General features: G+C 42.5%; 1 protein-coding gene across 1 annotated transcript in view; it reads left to right on the forward strand.

Moving 5' to 3' along the window:
* NUAK1 (NUAK family kinase 1) overlaps window positions 1-16376 on the forward strand; it is a 50153-nt gene extending 33777 nt beyond the window's left edge. The window contains exons 3-7 of the mRNA XM_040559998.1: window positions 2521-2672; window positions 3940-4005; window positions 10542-10661; window positions 10933-11065; window positions 12332-16376. Coding sequence (XP_040415932.1) covers window positions 2521-2672; window positions 3940-4005; window positions 10542-10661; window positions 10933-11065; window positions 12332-13485 — 1625 coding nt within the window. The 3' untranslated portion in view covers window positions 13486-16376. The remainder of the gene's footprint in view (window positions 1-2520; window positions 2673-3939; window positions 4006-10541; window positions 10662-10932; window positions 11066-12331) is intronic.
* The last annotated feature ends 1916 nt before the right edge of the window (window positions 16377-18292 follow it).

Raw genomic sequence — 18292 nt, forward strand, 5'->3', positions numbered from 1 at the left:
AATTACTGGGGTGCTTCTGCTCTCATTCATTCATGTGCATGTTTATGTCAAAAATTCAAAAAATTCAGTGATTTGTGATTTACTAGATTCAATTTTAAGGTATTATCTCAGTTTCCTAGAGGGCATAAGAGAAAATTTGAATCAGAAAGTACCTTTAAATGCACATGCCTTCAACCAAGTGCTCACCGTGTTATTTCTGTATAAAGGTGGGAAAATATGTCTGAATCAGGACGTCTATTAATATGGCAAATTTTAGTCCAGAGAAATTGAATTTTAGAATTTCATACTTCAGAATAGCAAGGCGGGGGGGGGGTTGAGAAAGCCCTCATGACTGAGTGATGAAGGCAAAACTTTAATAAAAACATAGGCTGGAAAAATGTCACATCATAGAAGGACTGTTATTGCTGTCATTTCATCAGCAACCTTGAACACTTTGTAGGGCACTAGCAGCCAGGGGAGTGAGGTGGGAAGAGCCGAGAGCCCTTTCTCCTCTGGCTGTGCCCCTCTGATGAGGCAAACAGCCCTTGGAGCTCATGGTGCTCCTCAGTTGGTATTGTTGGAGTGTGTAGTCCCGTAAGAGTCCGCTGAGATCCATGGTGCCATGTGGCTAGTTCACCTTATGCATGCATCATATAATAACTCCTAACTCATTGAACCAGCTGTTTGATCATGTTTTTTTTTTTCCTTTTAATCAAATTTCTTGAATAAAAGCGTTTTCAGTGATTTCTCTCAGCTTACTGAAACTACTTTTCGCTCTCCTACACAGCTCTGTTTTTAAAGACCATTTCCAAGCTTAGAGCAGTGAGTCTGTGCATCAGTGGTAACACACCACAGCACTTCCGTTTATGACACAGGGTATGTTCAGTTTTTCCCAGACAATATCAGTCTGTCATTCTTGGAGAGGATACTGTAAGCATAATCCATCCAGAGACAGCTCTTCCAGTTTCTGAAGTTTATTGTTAATGAGGATGCACATAGGATGTAATCACTGGCAGGAGCCTCTGCTTCGGGGTACAGCGAGGCCAGCAGACAAGTGAGCGGCCAATTTTATCTGGCTGTTCACTCTCCCTTTTATCAGAGCTGTTTGGCTGGGGTTCAGGGGTGTTAGAGGGAGCTGCAGAGGCTTTGGCTTGCGGAGTTGAGTGACAAGGTGTGAGAGGACATGAGACAAAACCGAAGAGCAGCAAATGTCTACGCATTGAGAAAGGCAGCTTTGCAATTCACTGCAAAATCTGAAGTGTTTTTTGTTTTGTTTTGTTTTGTTTTTAAACCCTAAGGACTACTGGCAGGGCTTTGCTAAAAAGATATAGGAAGGCATTGTTCCAGTAGGGCTGGTCAGAACTAGCATCCGTTTGTAATAACCTCTATAACCTCATTAATTTGAAGATGTTTTGCTGCCAGTGTGACATGGCTTCAGCATGCTGCTACCACAGAATAAAACAGAAGGAAAGTCACCACGTTTTAACATGAGCGGTGGTTATTTATGGCAGGTGCAGGATGTTTGCAGTGGCTTGCGGAGGATTTTTGGTGTCAGAAGGGAAAAGCTGTTTAGCAGCCAGGGCATTGTGGCAATTTGAGACTTCTCATGGCCAGCTGTACTAGATTAAGTGTGTAGTTATCTGCAACTTCAGTGAAGTCCTTGACAGTACATGGCATGAAGTACACTGAGCCCCAAAGAACAGCCATGCTGTGACGTGTATGAGATCAACGTTCCTTGCACCGCTTACGTGGGAGTTGCGCATCACTGCCGGCTCTGCGCAAGTGGCAAAGGACATATCTACAGCATGCAATGGGACCTGCGGCAGGGGCTGGACATAAGTGAGCTCGAGGATGAGTTGTGTGCATGAGATGGATTGCAGAGCCATGCTGACAAGAGCTGTATGGCTCCAGAGACATCCTAGACACTGCTATCTCAGGTGTCTGTGCCCCTGGTGCTGCTGCACAGAGCTGGGCTAGGAGAGGATGCCTGCATCAGTGCGTTGGGTTTTGGTGGCAGGTGGACCAATAGTCATTATAAGCCAAATTGCTATTCTGTATCAGGCAGTCATTGAAAACAGAGTCTATTATCCCTTTTATTAACCCTTTCCAAATGATGAGATAGCTCCTGATTCCTTCTGTCACCTGGCCGCAAGAGGACTACCGGTAAGAGGCCTGAACCCTACCTGTTGGAGCCAGGGTTGAAATTCAGGTGTCATTGGCACAAGTGTCCGCCTCACCTCACCAGGATAAAGTTGGCTTTGCCACTGTGGCCCCATGTTGTAGTGGCAAAGACCTTCTTTCATCTAGCTGTGTGAAAGGCAGCAGCTCCTCGAAGCCTTGACTTCCTTCTCTTGATCTGAAATGTTGTCACCTTTCTGGGGAAAAATGTAGCTTTAGAACTAGGTTTTGGGACTGTCTGTCTCCAGGCTGCAGTGATGACACAGGATGCGTTCAGTCATCCTAAGTCTTCTTCACCCTTTAAAGTGTTTTTAAAATGTATTGGATCAACTGTGTTTTTGTTTTTTCTTTTATCCTGTGCAGTGTTTGAAAATAAAGATAAGATTGTGATCATCATGGAGTATGCAAGTAAAGGAGAGTTGTATGATTACATCAGTGAGAGGCGGCGACTGAGCGAAAGAGAGACAAGACATTTCTTCCGACAAATAGTCTCTGCTGTACATTACTGCCACAAGGTGAGCAAAGGATTTGATATTAAAAAATGCTATTTGAAGGCTGAGTAGTGATTATATTTCAAAGCATGTCTGTGGCAACAGCATTCATTATTAAGTATGACAGCATGTGATTATATCAGTGTGCCAGAAGAGTGAAAGTCCTACAGTAGCTCTCTGCCTGTTTTTAAAGACTAAGGGTGTTTTCCAGTGTTATGGCATACTACCAGCCACACTCTTACATTAGCCCTACATCCCATTTTTCCTGTGGAATTAGTTCTCGTGACATAAAAAAACAATTAACTACATTAGCTAGAAAAGGCATTACATAGAAATTCTAGTACATTAATATTAATATATGGAAATTAATGATGATTCACAATTTCAATATGCAAGTGAAGAACTTTATAAAGGATATAAAATACATGAAAGCAAACTAGGCTGGAGAAAGCCATGAGTGTTCAGCTTTAGCATGTACTCACTCTGGATAGTTGGAAATAGCTTTTCCAAATGTAGGAGGAGCACTAGAAAGATACCCTTTGCTAATGACTTTATCCATCATGGTACCCAGTAGAATGACAATGTAAGCAATTAAACCCAAAGTAACTGAATGGCTGTCATGGACCTTTTATCCCTGCTGCATACAGCCAAAACTTGCATGAGGCTAAAGCCAACGAGCAGCTAACACAGTCTTTTATTTGAATTCTTGAACATTTTAATCTCTATTTGAATTCTGATAAACAAGGCAGATTTTCAAAGTCCTCACTGTGAAGCACTGAAAAGCTGCAGTGGCCTTTTTGGTGCAGTTAATTTTTCCCAAATTTCTTTAAAGAAGTTTCTGACCTAAACCCAGCTTGTTCGTTTTCATCCCTAACATTTACAGTCTTTTAGGATTTTAACTCCCCTGATCCACACGGCTGCACATTGGAGGAAGGAGGGCTTTTGTAAGGACTAACGTCATTGACAGATATTGTTTTCTGGTGCCTGGGAAGAATATATTGCTTTCATGCAGTGGGGGCAGGATCCGGCCTGGAATTAAGTTCTAAAAAGACAACCCCCCCCCCCCCCCCCCCCCCGCTGTTTTACGGGCTTTGTGGGAGGACAGATTCCAGTCATTCTTCCCTTAACCACACACCAAGTGACTAATACATCGCCTGTCACTAGTCACTGGGCCGTGAGTGTTATGACAGTGAAATCAGCCCTGAAATGCAGATGCAAAGACCACCCTGTCAGCTCACCTTTGATTTGCCTAATATTTTCTTATATTCTGTTTCTTCCTTCCTTATTTCAGAATGGTGTTGTCCACAGGGACCTAAAACTGGAAAACATCCTTCTTGATGACAATTTTAATATTAAGGTAGGATTCTTTCTCTCATCTTCTCAGAATGGATTTGCATGTTTTGTAACATTTTTATCCAAGGTAATAGAAGAGCCAGTGTTATGGCAACAGCTACTAAGCAACAGCATCTGGCAAGAGGCTCAGGGGTATGGAGGTTGGGGAAAGAGCACCACTGGTGATGAATCAGACACACTAACTGAAGCTGTGCAAAATTTGGGGGAGGAGGCCCTGTCCTTCCACCCAAAGACCACGATTCTCAAAGCAGCATCTATTTACTGGTGGAAACAGCAGCACGTTTTGTGCAAATTAGTTTATTTTACAAATGGTATTATTGCTGACTGCTGCTGGGCCTAGAGAAAAAAAACACTCCTGGTCTACAGGGTTCAAGTGCCTCCTACAGAACACTATGAATGTCCTTTTGATCATGGCTGGAAAATAAGCAAATAGAGTTTCAAAATAAACCTAGTAAAGCACATGTGCTTCATTAGGAAGTGGCCTTGGAACTCCAGACACAAACGTATACTTTGGATAGTGATGTCAGTGATGTCATTTCCATGTCATTGCTCCCCAGTGAAAGCATGGGAATGACCTTTTTTCCCTTCTTCTTCCATTTTTGCTAAAAGCTGCAACACAAAGATAAATAATGCAGGAATTAGTGAAGATTTCAGGTGGCTGAACCTGTTCCACTTTCAGCTTTGTTCCTGCCTGGCTAGCTGGGTTCACTGATTTGCAGGCAAACAGACAGAGGCAAGGACGCCAAAGCGTTTCTGCTGACTCTTGGGCATCCTTGCTTAATTAACAAAGGAAAGCAATCAAGGAGCTGTCTGCGTAGCCAACTAAATAGTCTGGATTTTCGTTTTTTCTCTGCTGAAAGTCCTGAGGCTGCACGCACTGCCTCCTGCTTACGCTGGGGAGATTGTCTTCATCTTAAGCTGATGTGCAATGGAAATGGAAAGTAGCATATGGTAGCCGCCATCTGTGTAGCACTGATGACAGAAGCTAACTTGGATCAACTGGTGGATTAAAGACACATAAATATGCGGTTTCTAAAAATAGGCTTTTACAGAAGGCCCATCCTATGCAGCGCTTGGACATTTTGCTGTTAACATCCCATGTCAGAGCGAACCTCTCCGCTTCTGCTCCCGCAGCGCTGCTCCCTGCGGCAGCCCCAGATGGTCTCAGCAGTGCTGAAAACAAAAAGTCGCCTTTCTAGGACATTGTATACGGAACAGGCTTCCGCAGGCAGGATGACCTTTCTTTCCACATTACGCACCAAGCTATCTTCCCAGCTAATCAGGGAATTCTTGAGAGAAAAGAGGAATTTGGGGAATTTGCTAGCTGCGGTGGCCTGGATCTCGGCACTGTAGTCTTCATATGCAAAACCAATCACTTCCCCGAGCCTCTGGGGAGCTGCGCTTTGTCAGAAGGCTCAGCAGCCTCCCCTGTCTTCTTTCTGGGAGCCTGATCTTCCTGCGGGGGCGAGGGGGAGGATGGGGACCCAGGGGCCGCAGACCCACAGATGTATTTCAGCTGCCATAGAGACGGGCACTGCTGTGCCAAGAAATTCAGGTCCAACCCTTTGGATTCACCTTTTTCACAAAGGCTGCCCTTCCCTGAACTAAATGATGTTTAAGCTGCCATGTGGGTATTTTGTGTATTTCCAGCCTTTCCCCGGTTACTTCTCTGTGGACTTCAGAGCACAGCTCAGTGGACAAGGCTGCCTCGCGTGGATGGGTGGCTGCAGGCTCTCTAGCTGTCCCCTGCTAGCAGTATCCGCAAAGTCTCGTGAAGCTAATAAATAAAACGAGCTGGGGAAGCAGTTTGTATTTTATGCATCTCACTATCAATAGTGTTTGAATGTGGGTTACTTCAAGAGGCAACTCTTTTTTTTTGTAGTTTACCTTTTTCTCCCTTCTTTTTTTTACACCTTTCCTACCTCACGACTAAGCCCAGCTTTGAATACTTGGTGTTAAACGTACCGCTGCTATTTCCTTGATCCTGAAGCCTTGAATGCATTACTGTGGTTTCTGTGTTACTTGCACAGAATTTTACTTCCCACTTTTTCTTTGTTTCACTAAACAGTAACCGTTGGCAAGGAAACACATATGGAGCTGTAAATTATTTATTGGGAGCAAATCTATCAGGTCCTGATTCTGAGATTATTTATATAGTTTATTCTTATATATGGTTTATTCAGGCGGAAAAAGAGAAATATGCAGTTTGGGGGATGGTATTGACTGATGGCTTCAAGTACTCAGTGGAAGACATTTTCTGGAAATGGAGTGATAGTCTTATCTGTACTCCTTCACTATTTACATTTCATTCAGTGGATTACAAGGCACTTACAAAATTGGCAGTCTGATTTTAAGAATGATAAAATGAAAGGAATCCCTTTGTTCCTGGGTGCAATGTGCAATTGAAAACATGTTTCTGAAGAATCCAATGATCTAGACGCTACAGTATATACACAAACGTCATAGTAACGTGAGGACAAAATTAATAAGATATGGTAAAAATAGATCTGTGTAGCACAACTCAAGCAGTAATTCCAGGACAGGAAATAAAGAGGACAATTAATCCATCAGAAGTTATTATCCAACCTAAAAGGGCCCCAAGCCATTTTACATGATACTACAGTAACTTGGAAACCATTCGTAAATTTTAGGTATAGAAATGAAGGTCATGAAACGGTGTTTGGAAACATAATTAGCTTTTTTTCTTAAGTTAAAGTAGTGAGTAGAAGTCTCTGGAAACAATTGTGTTGAAGTACAGCAATTAGGAAACACCAGTGTCTGAAAGCTGACAAAAAATTACAAGTTTTGAAGAGTCCTGTTGGTCTACGGGCCAGAGCTGGAGGGCGATGAGGGGAAGAAAGTGATCTGATCTGTGTTAGATAGGTATGTTTTTCAGTGTCTTGGTATATGTGGTAGTATTTTCTTCAAACTATTACTTAAAACCCCTAAATACAGCAAACTCAAATAAATAAATAAGTTTTAAGCACTTACGAGACTGAACATGCACACAGATCTGTGGGGTACAAGGGTTTAATCCAGCCAATTCATCAAATGCTATCTTGCCTTTCTCCCCAGATGTACACCCAACTGAGGCAATTTCATACTCTTGAGAGGATATCTTCCTTCATAATCCTAACGCAGCTGGGGTGGGCAGGGTTAGACAGGTAGCAGGGCTAAGGCAGCCCCAGAGCACTGCAGGAGCTGCCTTCAGCTGGTGAATTGGAGAGCTCTGTGTGGAAGAGGTTCACACCAGCTTTAGGCACCCGCCCTTTGTGGTCTTGAAAAAAAGCCTTGAATCCTTTCTTTTCTCCAGTAGTCTTAGAGGGACTGAGATCCTAGTGTTTGGTTCACTCTAGGGATGACTTTGCTAGAAGAACTAGCAGTGGGGTGAGGATGTAGTTGCCTCCATTAGCCCGTAGCTCCTGCAAACAGCGTGATGAGGACCACATGCACCCCGTGCAGCACTGCAGTGCTTCCTCAGTGCCTAAATCCCCCAAACTGCACGCAGTGAGCTGGAGAGAAACTGCTGCACAGTGTGGCAGCCAGGGAATTAGTGCCTCTTGCTATCCAAATGCTGTGTCCCTGTCCTGTGCCACAAGCTACCCTCAGGGATGCCTCTGTCACGCTGCCCGGCGCGACGGAGAGAGCCTCCTCACTCACAGCAGGGCTGTGGCGGCTCCTGGACTGGGAATTGCACCTAAAATAGATGTCTAGCAGAGCTTGACGCAAGCTGCATGATCAGCCCCAAAGTGATAGAAGGAGACAAAAATGCAAGCATAATAGTAACATAATATCACTAACTACACTTTCACTTGGGCTGGTAAGGGGACACCAATCAGACTAACCACCGAGAACCCATGAGGGTTTCGTATGTGCGGGGTAAGTATATGTAATTGGGATTTACCTTGCTGGAAGTCTCACCCGGTGCACATGTATTTCAATTGCTCTAAGAGACTTAATTATTTTTCTGTCTACAGTACAAAAAGACAGATTCTTAAGTGGGGCAAAACCGACAGTTTCCACAAGTGCAAACCTCATGGAATTTATAGTCGACGCTTAAACAATAAATTACATCTGGTTGATCAGAGTAACAGTAAATACGAAACATTCACCTCCTGAAGTGAGGGGAATAAAGCCCACTTCCCAGCTCCTCCCAATTTAGGAAGTTTTTTGACTTGCTGCCTTAGTTCCATTTAAGTGCCAAGAACATGAAGTAATGTTGGCTTCTATTAATCTTGTTTTGGGGGGGCATGACAGTTTTAATGGGAAAAGCTGATAAACATCAGTCTGTGAGTATGGGAGTGGACTGTAACATAAATACTCTTTTCCTGAATGGTCAAAATGAAAACATAAATGCCCAGTCTGAGAGTTTCTTAGTGTGAACAATGGTATGTGTATCCCTATATATATTCATGCACATCTACGTGCATTTTATACATTCCATGGTGTTAAGGGAATGTGTTTTCTTAAGGAATCACACTGTGCAGTGTCTGTCCTTGTCTTAGCTGCATCCTGAACTAAAATAAAACTCAATGACCAGCACGAAGTTTCAGTGCTGAAATGATCCCATTCTTCCCATGATTGACAGGGCACACTTCATAGGGCTTAAAACCAACTTCCTGCAAGCCAGTCAGGGTGACTTGATAAGAAAGTGGAATTCAGAGCAATTAAGTGCAATCTGAGCCATGAGAATATGTTTGCAGACTGCAATTGTACACCAGCTGTTTTCAATGACATTCCAGCCATACAATGATGATTTTACAAACCACGTTTATTTAAGGGTTGAATTTTCTGCTGTGGGTTGATGATATGCTGTTTGGGGGACTGAGCAAATTCAAGCCATGAATGGACGTGGTGGAATGAATTAATATTAATGAACAGGAATCGGCTGCTCTTTGAGCAAGATATTGTGAATCCAAATTGTCAGTGGAATACCTGCACACACTGAACATCAAAACAGGAGAGGGAGAAATATGAAATTTCATATTTGCTCTGTGACCTCAAAAAAATGTGAAAATGATATTTTAAAATAGAAGTTTATATTTTTAACATAAAAGTGTATCTGTGTATATATAGATAGATAGGTATTTATGGATATTCATATATTCACTTTGTCCATAAATATTTTTTTTGCATGGTAAGGAAAGAAAATTGGGAACTTCTGTCTGTACTTCACCAACTTTGTTACTTCAGTCTCAACTATGACATTTTTTGGTCTAGTTTTGATAGTTAACAGAGACAAAGACTTTATGTCTCCCAAGAGTTTGCTAAACATTGCAGTTAAACAGGTATTAGCAGCAATGGTGATACACATTTTAGAAAGTCAAGAGTGATTGCTGCTGCTGGTAAATTCCCTTTCTTTTCTGGTCACTTTGTCTTATCTTGAATTTTTTCTTATAATGTCAAGTAATCACTGCTTCTTTCTGGGGTTTAATTTCTTTCTGGTAGAAAAGGCCTGAATAAGGTGAGGAAAACCCAGAGAAAGCTCCTGTCTCTTAAAGCTATAAACTGATAATACCTTTTTTATGCCTGTGCTTTATGTCTTTTATGTATGTGCTATGTCAGTAGTGGGCAGTCATAAAAGTATCTCTGGGAAACAAAAACATTTAGGTTTCAAACAAGATAAAAAATGAGATGTGTTGCCTTCTGCTAGAGAAACAAAGGAAATGCAAAGGTTGTGGGAGTATTTAGTGTTGCTATCCTCAGCCTTTGTTTTGAACAAGAACAGAGAATTGAAGTAAACAAATTATTTGGACCTGATCCTGCAATTCCTACATGGGCAAGATTCCCAACGGTCTCAAGGGGAGTTTTGTTTGTGTTGGGAAAGCCAGATTTGGGCCCATTGTTTCCAGTTAGGAACCAGACTTGTGTTTATTATCTCATGATAGACATCTCGTTTGCTTAACGACTCAGATTCCTCAGCTTGGAGTCCCTGAATGTGTAACAGTTATTGTCTGCCTCACTTTCCCCTCTTTTCAAGCAGAGCTATGTTCCACATGATTTCAAAAATCACTTGTTTTTGTAATCTTACACTTAGTTTCCTATGACACGCCTGCCTCACTCCTCTTGTTTTTAAAGGTCTTGGCTTTGGGCTTGCATGTGCAATATAAGAACAGTAGTACATTCTGTTTGCATTCCCTTGGTATTAATGATTATACAATATGAAGAGTAATCAGTGGACAATAGTCCAGTGCCTCCCAGTATGAAATTGTCTTTGTAAGCACATGCAGTTCATCTAGCAAAAAATCACTAATTGGTGGTTGTGCTTGGCAGTGACCTGTCTGCAAATGGAATCAAAACATCCGTGTTCCCAGTCTGGAGGATTTAACTTGGGGACCCTTCTCCTTCTCTAGGAGGCCTTCTAAAAAAGCCATGAAATCATAGAATAGTGGGCTGGCAAGTGAACTTGAGAAGTTATCCATGTTGAGAGCCCTGCCCTACAGCAGGGTCAAGTATAGCTTAGTCCTTCCCAATAAAGGATTTTCTGTTACATTGAGATATTGTTAATGTTACAGAAGCCTTGTGCAATTGTCTTTGCAGATTGCTGACTTTGGACTCTCCAACCTCTATCACAAAGACAAGTTTCTGCAGACCTTTTGTGGAAGCCCACTGTATGCTTCCCCTGAAATAGTTAATGGACGACCTTACAGAGGCCCAGAGGTAAGAAGGGTCAGTTTTTCTGTGGTGGTACGGGGAAGTCCTTGATGGTACTGGTCTTGTGGGTTAGTCTTAATACTAGAGTTATTGCACATGTATGTGTGAGTCGGTGTCTCCCATATTGAAAGTTCTCGAGCTGCCTTTGTTTGCTTTACCTGTGGTTTTTCGGATGTTAGATACTGGTTTGCCCATCGGTAGGTGCATCTGGACATGGCAGGGAGAATGGCGGGGATCAGTTTTCCTGGGCTTCACACTCATTGTCTCTGTATTTCAGGTTGACAGCTGGGCCCTTGGTGTATTGCTTTACACTCTGGTTTATGGAACGATGCCCTTTGATGGCTTTGATCACAAAAATCTCATCAGGCAGATCAGCAGTGGAGAATATCGTGAGCCAACACAGACCTCAGGTATAAAAAAGGAGTGAGGGCAATGTATTGAGCTGACAGGAGTTCAGAATGGAGGATTTGCCCTGTGCCTTCCAGAATATTTTGGTGTCACGTTAGAACGACACAGAAGAAAAATCTCTCATTCCCCTACTGACTTCATCTGCTCTCAATTCCCATCTGGGTACAGCATTTACCAAAAGCCCTTTTGAAATGAAAGTTATATAGCAGATAGATTTTATTGCCTTGGGGAAGCTTCAGCAAGCTCTTTTAACTAGATCTATGGCAGTGGAAGGTCTGTTAGCTATTGCAAGTGGAATTGTTCAGACAAGCTGTAAACCGATACAACATACTGGTAAAGACCAGCCCTCTGACTACACTGTAGTATATCATAAGCAGAGAGAAGGTGAATGGTCAGGGCAAAGCAGCCTCTTATCTGAGAAGCTAGGCCAAAATCTGAATTAAATGCCACTGTGTTTGCATTTATTTCTTCTTAGAGGATAACACGTTAAGCTGTCACTTGACAGAAAAGCATCAACTAAGTCTGGGTCATTGACATAATAGCTCTTTCCAGCCTTAAAAATGTGTATATATATTATTTAACTAAATATTTATCTCTCATCATTTCTTTGCCATCCATTCATTTTTCTGCTGCCTTGTCACTCTCTTTATAAAAAAAATCCTTTAAAATATACAGAACACTACACTTTTTATGAAAAAAAGTAAATCTAAAAGCAGTCATATATAGAGCATTTAAAATATCCCAATTCCCCTCTGTTTTCCTCCAAGTTTTGTAATTATTACAGTTGACAACATTGGAACAGGTTGCCCAGGGAGGTGGTGGTCACCATCCCTGGGGGCATTCAAGGAATGGTTGGACGTGGTGCTTAGGGATGCGGTTTAGTGGGTGACATTGGTGGTAGGGGGGTGGTTGGACCAGATGATCTTGGAGGTCTTTTCCAACCGTAAAGATTCTGTGATTCTATGACAGATTGGTGATTTCTTTCAGTAATATGGAACTATTCATTGACCAATACAAGACAAATATTAATTTATTTGGTAAACAAATGTACCAATTCAGCCTGGGTGTATCATACTCTGTTGATAGAAAGTAGTCCTCGAATTCATTTTCCAGCATTGACTGATGGCCAACGCCTTGCCCCCTTTCACATCTCCAGTTGTAAGAACCATTATTTTTGCACTTTTGATTAGCTTCAGGCTTCAGTTTTAAACTGAGGAAACCAAGAGTGCCAATATTTTAAACTTTATTATTTTATTCTTTGTCCATAGATGCTCGTGGTCTTATCAGATGGATGCTGATGGTGAACCCTGAACGCCGAGCAACCATTGAAGACATTGCCAACCACTGGTGGGTTAACTGGGGCTACAAGAGTAGTGTTTGTGACTGTGATGCCATGAGGGACTCGGAGTCCCCATTGCTGGCAAGGTTCATTGATTGGCATCACCGTTCTACTGGCCTCCAGCCAGAGACTGAAACCAAAGTGAAGTGCCTTTCTAAGCCCAAAGGTCCTGAAGTCACACTAGAGAGACAAAGGTCTCTGAAAAAATCAAAAAAGGAAAATGACATTGCACAGTCCATCCAGGAAGGGGGAGCTGAAAATGCATCCAAACCCACCTCCAAGAGACCCAAAGGCATCCTGAAGAAAAGGAGCAACAGTGAACATCGATCTCACAGTGCAGGGTTCATTGAAGGTGTGGTCAGCCCAGTGTTACCCTCTGCTTTTAAGTTGGAGCAAGAGTTGTGTAGGACTGGCGTAGCCATTAAAAGTGTTGTGGAGGGAGAGGTAGTAGCCAAATATGGCACTAAGCAGTCTTCACTAATGCCAAAAAAAGGAATCCTAAAGAAGACTCAGCAGAGAGAATCTGGCTATTACTCCTCTCCAGAACGAAGTGAATCTTCTGAACTCTTGGACAATAATGATGAAACAGTAAACGGTGACACTTCTCCAGGGGTCACAGAGCCATCCAGAAATGGGTCTTACAGTCATTCCTGCAGGCGTAAGGGTATCTTGAAACATAACAGCAAGTATTCTACCAGCAGCACTGAATCTGCTTTAATTAGCCCTGATACACCGACATTGGAGGCCATGGAAGAAGTGGTCCTGCCTGGGGATGCATTACCTCGAAGTTACAGTCGCCCTTCCAGCGTGATTAGTGATGACAGTATTTTGTCCAGTGACTCCTTTGATTTGCTGGATTTGCAAGAGAACAGGCCAAACAGACAGAGGATACGGAGCTGTGTCTCTGCTGAAAATTTCCTCCAGATCCAAGACTTCGAAGGACTTCAGAACCGCCCACGGCCACAGTATCTAAAACGGTATCGTAACCGTCTGGGGGACAGCAGTTTTTCCCTTCTCACAGACATGGATGATGTGACTCAGGTCTACAAGAAAGCCCTAGAGATCTGCAACAAGCTCAACTAGCAGACGGAAGATGGAAAGGGAGGGAAGGGAGTTGTTCTGTGTACCTTTATGGTGAAGTAAGCCAGGTTACTGATTTGCTGATGATGGTAGGTTTTCCTTCAAAAGACTTGACTGTACCTACTTAGCTGAACTCCTAGCAAAGTCTAAAGTAGCCCCAAAGTCATCTCACACTTCTCTAATTCTGTGTCCTCAAAATATTACCTAGCTGACCACAGAAAGTACTTTGGTCTTTGCATATGTGATGAAAGTGTATCAGGATCTAGCAGACAAAAGCATCGAGATTTAATGGCTTGAAGTGAAAGTTAGACAGAATTAAAACTGGAAGAGAGGCACACACATTTTGAGAGGTTTCTAATTAATATTAGATTAGCTATATCAAGAGATGAACTGAATTCTTCAAGTCAATTTTGGATGTCTTTTAGAAAGGGAAGCTTTATTTTTCCCTGAAATTATTCATCTGGATACAGGCATTACTTGTTGCGGATCTTCAGTTTGCATTATGCAGGAGATCAGGCTGGATGGTCACCATGGTTTCTTCTGCCAGGGTGATCTGAGAGGTGTCTGAACCCTTTCTGGGACAAATAATTTGAGAATGTTAGCCCAGAATAACCTTGCATGGAGCAGGCATTCAGATCTGGCCCTTCCCACAGCCATTGCTCTTCAGTGAGCAGGAGTCCCTAATTTTTTTTCCAACTACCAGCAAAAACAGAGTCAGAGAAATGAGAACAGGAGCTGGAAGGAATGGATGTTGTAAGCAGCTACGTGACTCTTCAAAACATTTCAACCCATGTGTTCAATTTGACTTCTTCAAAATGGCCAGCCAGATGGATGCCAATAGGTAGATGGATCTAACAAAGGGTCCCAAGGGTTAACAGACCCTCCAACCTAGAGTTCAGTCACTGTCAGCAAAGGGTGCCACCTTGCTATTAGCTTGTAGTATCTGAGGGTGACAGGTAGTTTGTGACCAGAATGTTAAGTAAAGAAAAGGTTGTAGCATGTAGGAAATGGATAGAGGTCAGAAAGTTGGTGGGAATATGCCTTTCTCCAAATGAAAATATTTCTAAGTAGGTAGTAATGGAGCAAAAAGAATTGAGAGATGAAATGATAATAGTAGATTTGATAACAGTTAGCATAAAAATGCAGGCCTCTATGTAGATAGCGTAGCTGGTACTGTATGTGCAATGATACCAGCTTGAAAAAACAGGAAGGATATGGGTGTGCGTTCTCAGACATACCTAAATATCCAGACTAAAGGCTTCAACTCCCATAAAGGTATCACATGGGTCTACTGGATTACCTGAATGTAAGCCTCTGTCAGAAAGGCACTGTGTGTTTGACAGGCCTGGGCAAACTGGAATCTTAAGGCCCATTTCAGTCTCATTTATGTGAGCACATAGCCCGTGGCTATCTTAGAGGTGCACTGGTGTGAATAAATGGTAGGTTTCAGCCTATGATGTCAAATGAGCCACAGCTGCAAAATTCATGTGTGCAGACATATCCAGAAGAGAGAAGCATGGCACAAACTCTGTTCTCACTCCTCCCCTGGAACTGGAATTGAAAACAGACTTTGGCCCACTGTGTCCAAAATCCTAGAAGTAATGCAGAAATGGAAAGTGTTCCTCTGGGAATTCAGGGGTAACCCCACAAACAGTTGGCATCTGGGGCAGGGAGCAATTTCACTTGTAAATTGTTTATTTGGTGCGTCATGGTACTTCAGTCTGCCAGTTCCTCCTAAAAGCCAACAAGGCTGCCTAGCATAAAGATGAATGAGCTCAAATTTCCTAAGTCGGTTAATCTGTCTCTATGGAGAACCTTTTCTTCTCGTGAAACACTGGACCAAATTTGGCCCTGGAGTCAATGGCATCAATATCCACAAAATGTATGAGAGATGTGCTCTCAGGCAGTCAAGTGAAATTTGGCTCACTGCTCATTTGCTCAGGAAGGGCAATTTCAGGGCATTTCTCTATAGACCTGTATGACACTTTTGGTGTGATGCTCAGATGTCCTGCCTTCTCACAGGTCCTGCATTTGCTCTTTCAGCCCATCCAAATCCAACACCCAATTTTGCGGTTTATTTAATTAACAGGTTTACTGTGATGTGTTTGAAAACAACCCAACGTAGTCTCCATGGCCTTTCAGAAACTTTACAGCCACAGCTTTTAACTTGTGCCCTGGGGCAGGAGAGCCAGATCCTCAGCTGGTGTAACTCAGCACCGTCCTGTTGACGTGATGGAGCATCCGTTCGGTGGGGTTACACTGATTGACACCTTCCCTGCAGATCTGGTGCTAAATCTTGAGTGGATTTATAGAGGTTTTACAATGAAGGGAAGGGAACTCAACCAGCTGTGGCAGGGAATTGAGGAGCACCCTGAAGGCTCGTATCTACCTAGGCTTTTGCCCAGGCCTGCTTCCTTGTGTACAAATGTGAATGAGTGAGTGACTGCTTGCTGCCAAACTGGAAATGTTTCGTAGGGATTTACTGGCATGTTACTGGCATGTTACATGTTTACTGGCATGTTATCATTCCTAGAGGAGAAGAAAAAAAAACTTGACTGCACATTGTTATTATTAGTGTTGTGATTATTATTTAATTTTTTTTGTAATACAAAGTTGACTTTTTTATTTGAATTTGTCTTTTTTTTATTTATTGGTCTGAAAGCCATTTCAAAGGTATAATAATATATTTGGTGTAATTTAATTGGTGCAACATTATTTTACAGCTCCGGCCAAAATTGTTTGGTGTTTTGTTTTGTTTTTGTTTTTGTTTTTTCTCCCAGTCCTTGGTTGGTTTGAGCTCTATGAGGCACACAGGGGAAAACGCTGGATAATCACCCAAAGTGTTTGTATTTTTAATCTGATACTGTTTTTTATTAAATAAAATGGAATTAATGTAACTGTGAAGTCTCTCTCTTTCTTTTTCACTGTACGTCAGCATCAGCCAAGGCCAAATGGTAATGAACTTGTCATGCAGAAATACAGCAGCATCACAGCTCATTGTACCAAGTTGTTTATGCAGAGCTTCTTGGCTGGTTTGTGCATTTCAGTGTAATGTGGGTGGCCACAGAGACTCCCCTACTATGAACAATTTGGCACCACAAAATGCCCAAGGCTTTCAGCTCTGTAAATGTTTGGTGGAGAATAACAGCTGACTGGGCTTTCTCTGCTGGAAGATAAGAAGGTTTGTGGGCCGGGTGTGCTGCAGGTGAGACAGAGCAGGCCGGCTTTTGAGACACGGCACAACTTATTTGTAGCCCAGAGACACATGGCCACAGTCCTTTCCCCTCTCTGGTGGGGAGGACAGTTTATTTCCAATTTTAATGTCCCTGTGGTGTAATTTAAAGGTTGTTTCAGCAAAAGACTGGTGGCCATCTCCTGTTGTCAAATATGGAATGGTTTCAGTAAGATGGCTTTGAGCAGTCAGAGTAGTCAGCTGGCAAAAAGAAGCAAAAAGGAGTTAGTTTTCATTTTTTGGAGTCCCCTTGATAACCAAAAGTCTTGGGATTGTTTTTCTTGGAAAGCAGGTCATTTTCATAAAGGAAACTGGGTGTTAGGTATGCTGTGTGTGCTGGTGTCTTGTTAAAATAAAGGAAATGGTTGGCACTGTCTTGGAGTTGGCTCTGAGCAAGACACCATTAAACTGCACCCTTGATGCAGCCAGCCAAGATACCTGTGGTGTGTATTCCTCTGCTTTTTAAATTATGGGAGGTTTGGATTAGGAACCGAAGTTTGGATCTCATGCAAAAGAGACTTTCATTTTTCTAATTCATTTTCTCTCAAGCTTTTTAAAGCAAAAAGTTGTGGCTGTAGGTGCTAGATTTATTTATCAACACCACTTAACAACCAGTGGGAATTAACAGAAAAACCCAATGATGCAGAAAGGCAAATAAGCTGTTAATACCTTACAAAGAGAATGATTAGCTGCCATATGCTAATTGAGTCAGAAAGTGAAAGGTACATATTCAAAGTCAGCAAGTGTGTTCTTGTACCTGAGATGAATAAGGTCTAACTGTGTGGGTGCTGGATGGTGGAAAATGTAATGTAAGTCTCTTCTGCAATAGCAATTATGAAACTTCTTATTTTAGCACATACTAGGAAAAAAAATGAAGTTGAGGGCAAACCATTTGTTTTCTTTTAAAAATAATGACTTTTAAAAAAAAAAATCTGGATGGCTGGTTATGGTGTGCGCATGTGGCAAGTACTGAGAAGAAATTATGTACATGTTTGTATGGTTCCGAGAACACACACTTCTGGGGTGTGGTGGGGAGGTGGGCATCTAGTGGTCCTATTTATTAAAGGAAATAAGTGTACGGTGATACACCTTCGTTGAACTTACATAGTCTGTAGCTAGACCTGGTCTGTGCTGTGGGGATTCCACTGTTTCTCAGAAATTGTTGAAGTTTTATGGATTGGGCAAGACTGGAGCAAGGAAGCAAGACAGGAGCCTTGGCAGCTGCATAGTTGAGTGACAAAGCAGTAGTGTGTCATTTTTTTTCATAGCAGCCATAGATAGTAACTTCATAACCCTTCTTAAAAGTTTGAAATCTTGGTTTCCGATTCTGCAAAGCATATGTATGTACATAGCGCGGCAGTGCAGGGGTCCCTCTCACGCCTGTGGTGCATTTACTGAAGTCCTGGGGCCATCTCATGTGATAGCATGATACAGCAGCAGGGCACCCGGAGGTCAGCCCAGACATTCATGGGACAGCCTGACACTGCTCCTCAGAGCTCACCAGCCCCTAAATCACTGGTGCAGTGGAGGGGGCATCTCCCCTTCAGTGTTGTCACAGTCTTTGAGGCGGTGCCCACA

The sequence above is a fragment of the Cygnus olor genome, chromosome 1, assembly GCF_009769625.2.
Source record: "Cygnus olor isolate bCygOlo1 chromosome 1, bCygOlo1.pri.v2, whole genome shotgun sequence".
Classification (NCBI taxonomy): domain Eukaryota; kingdom Metazoa; phylum Chordata; class Aves; order Anseriformes; family Anatidae; genus Cygnus; species Cygnus olor.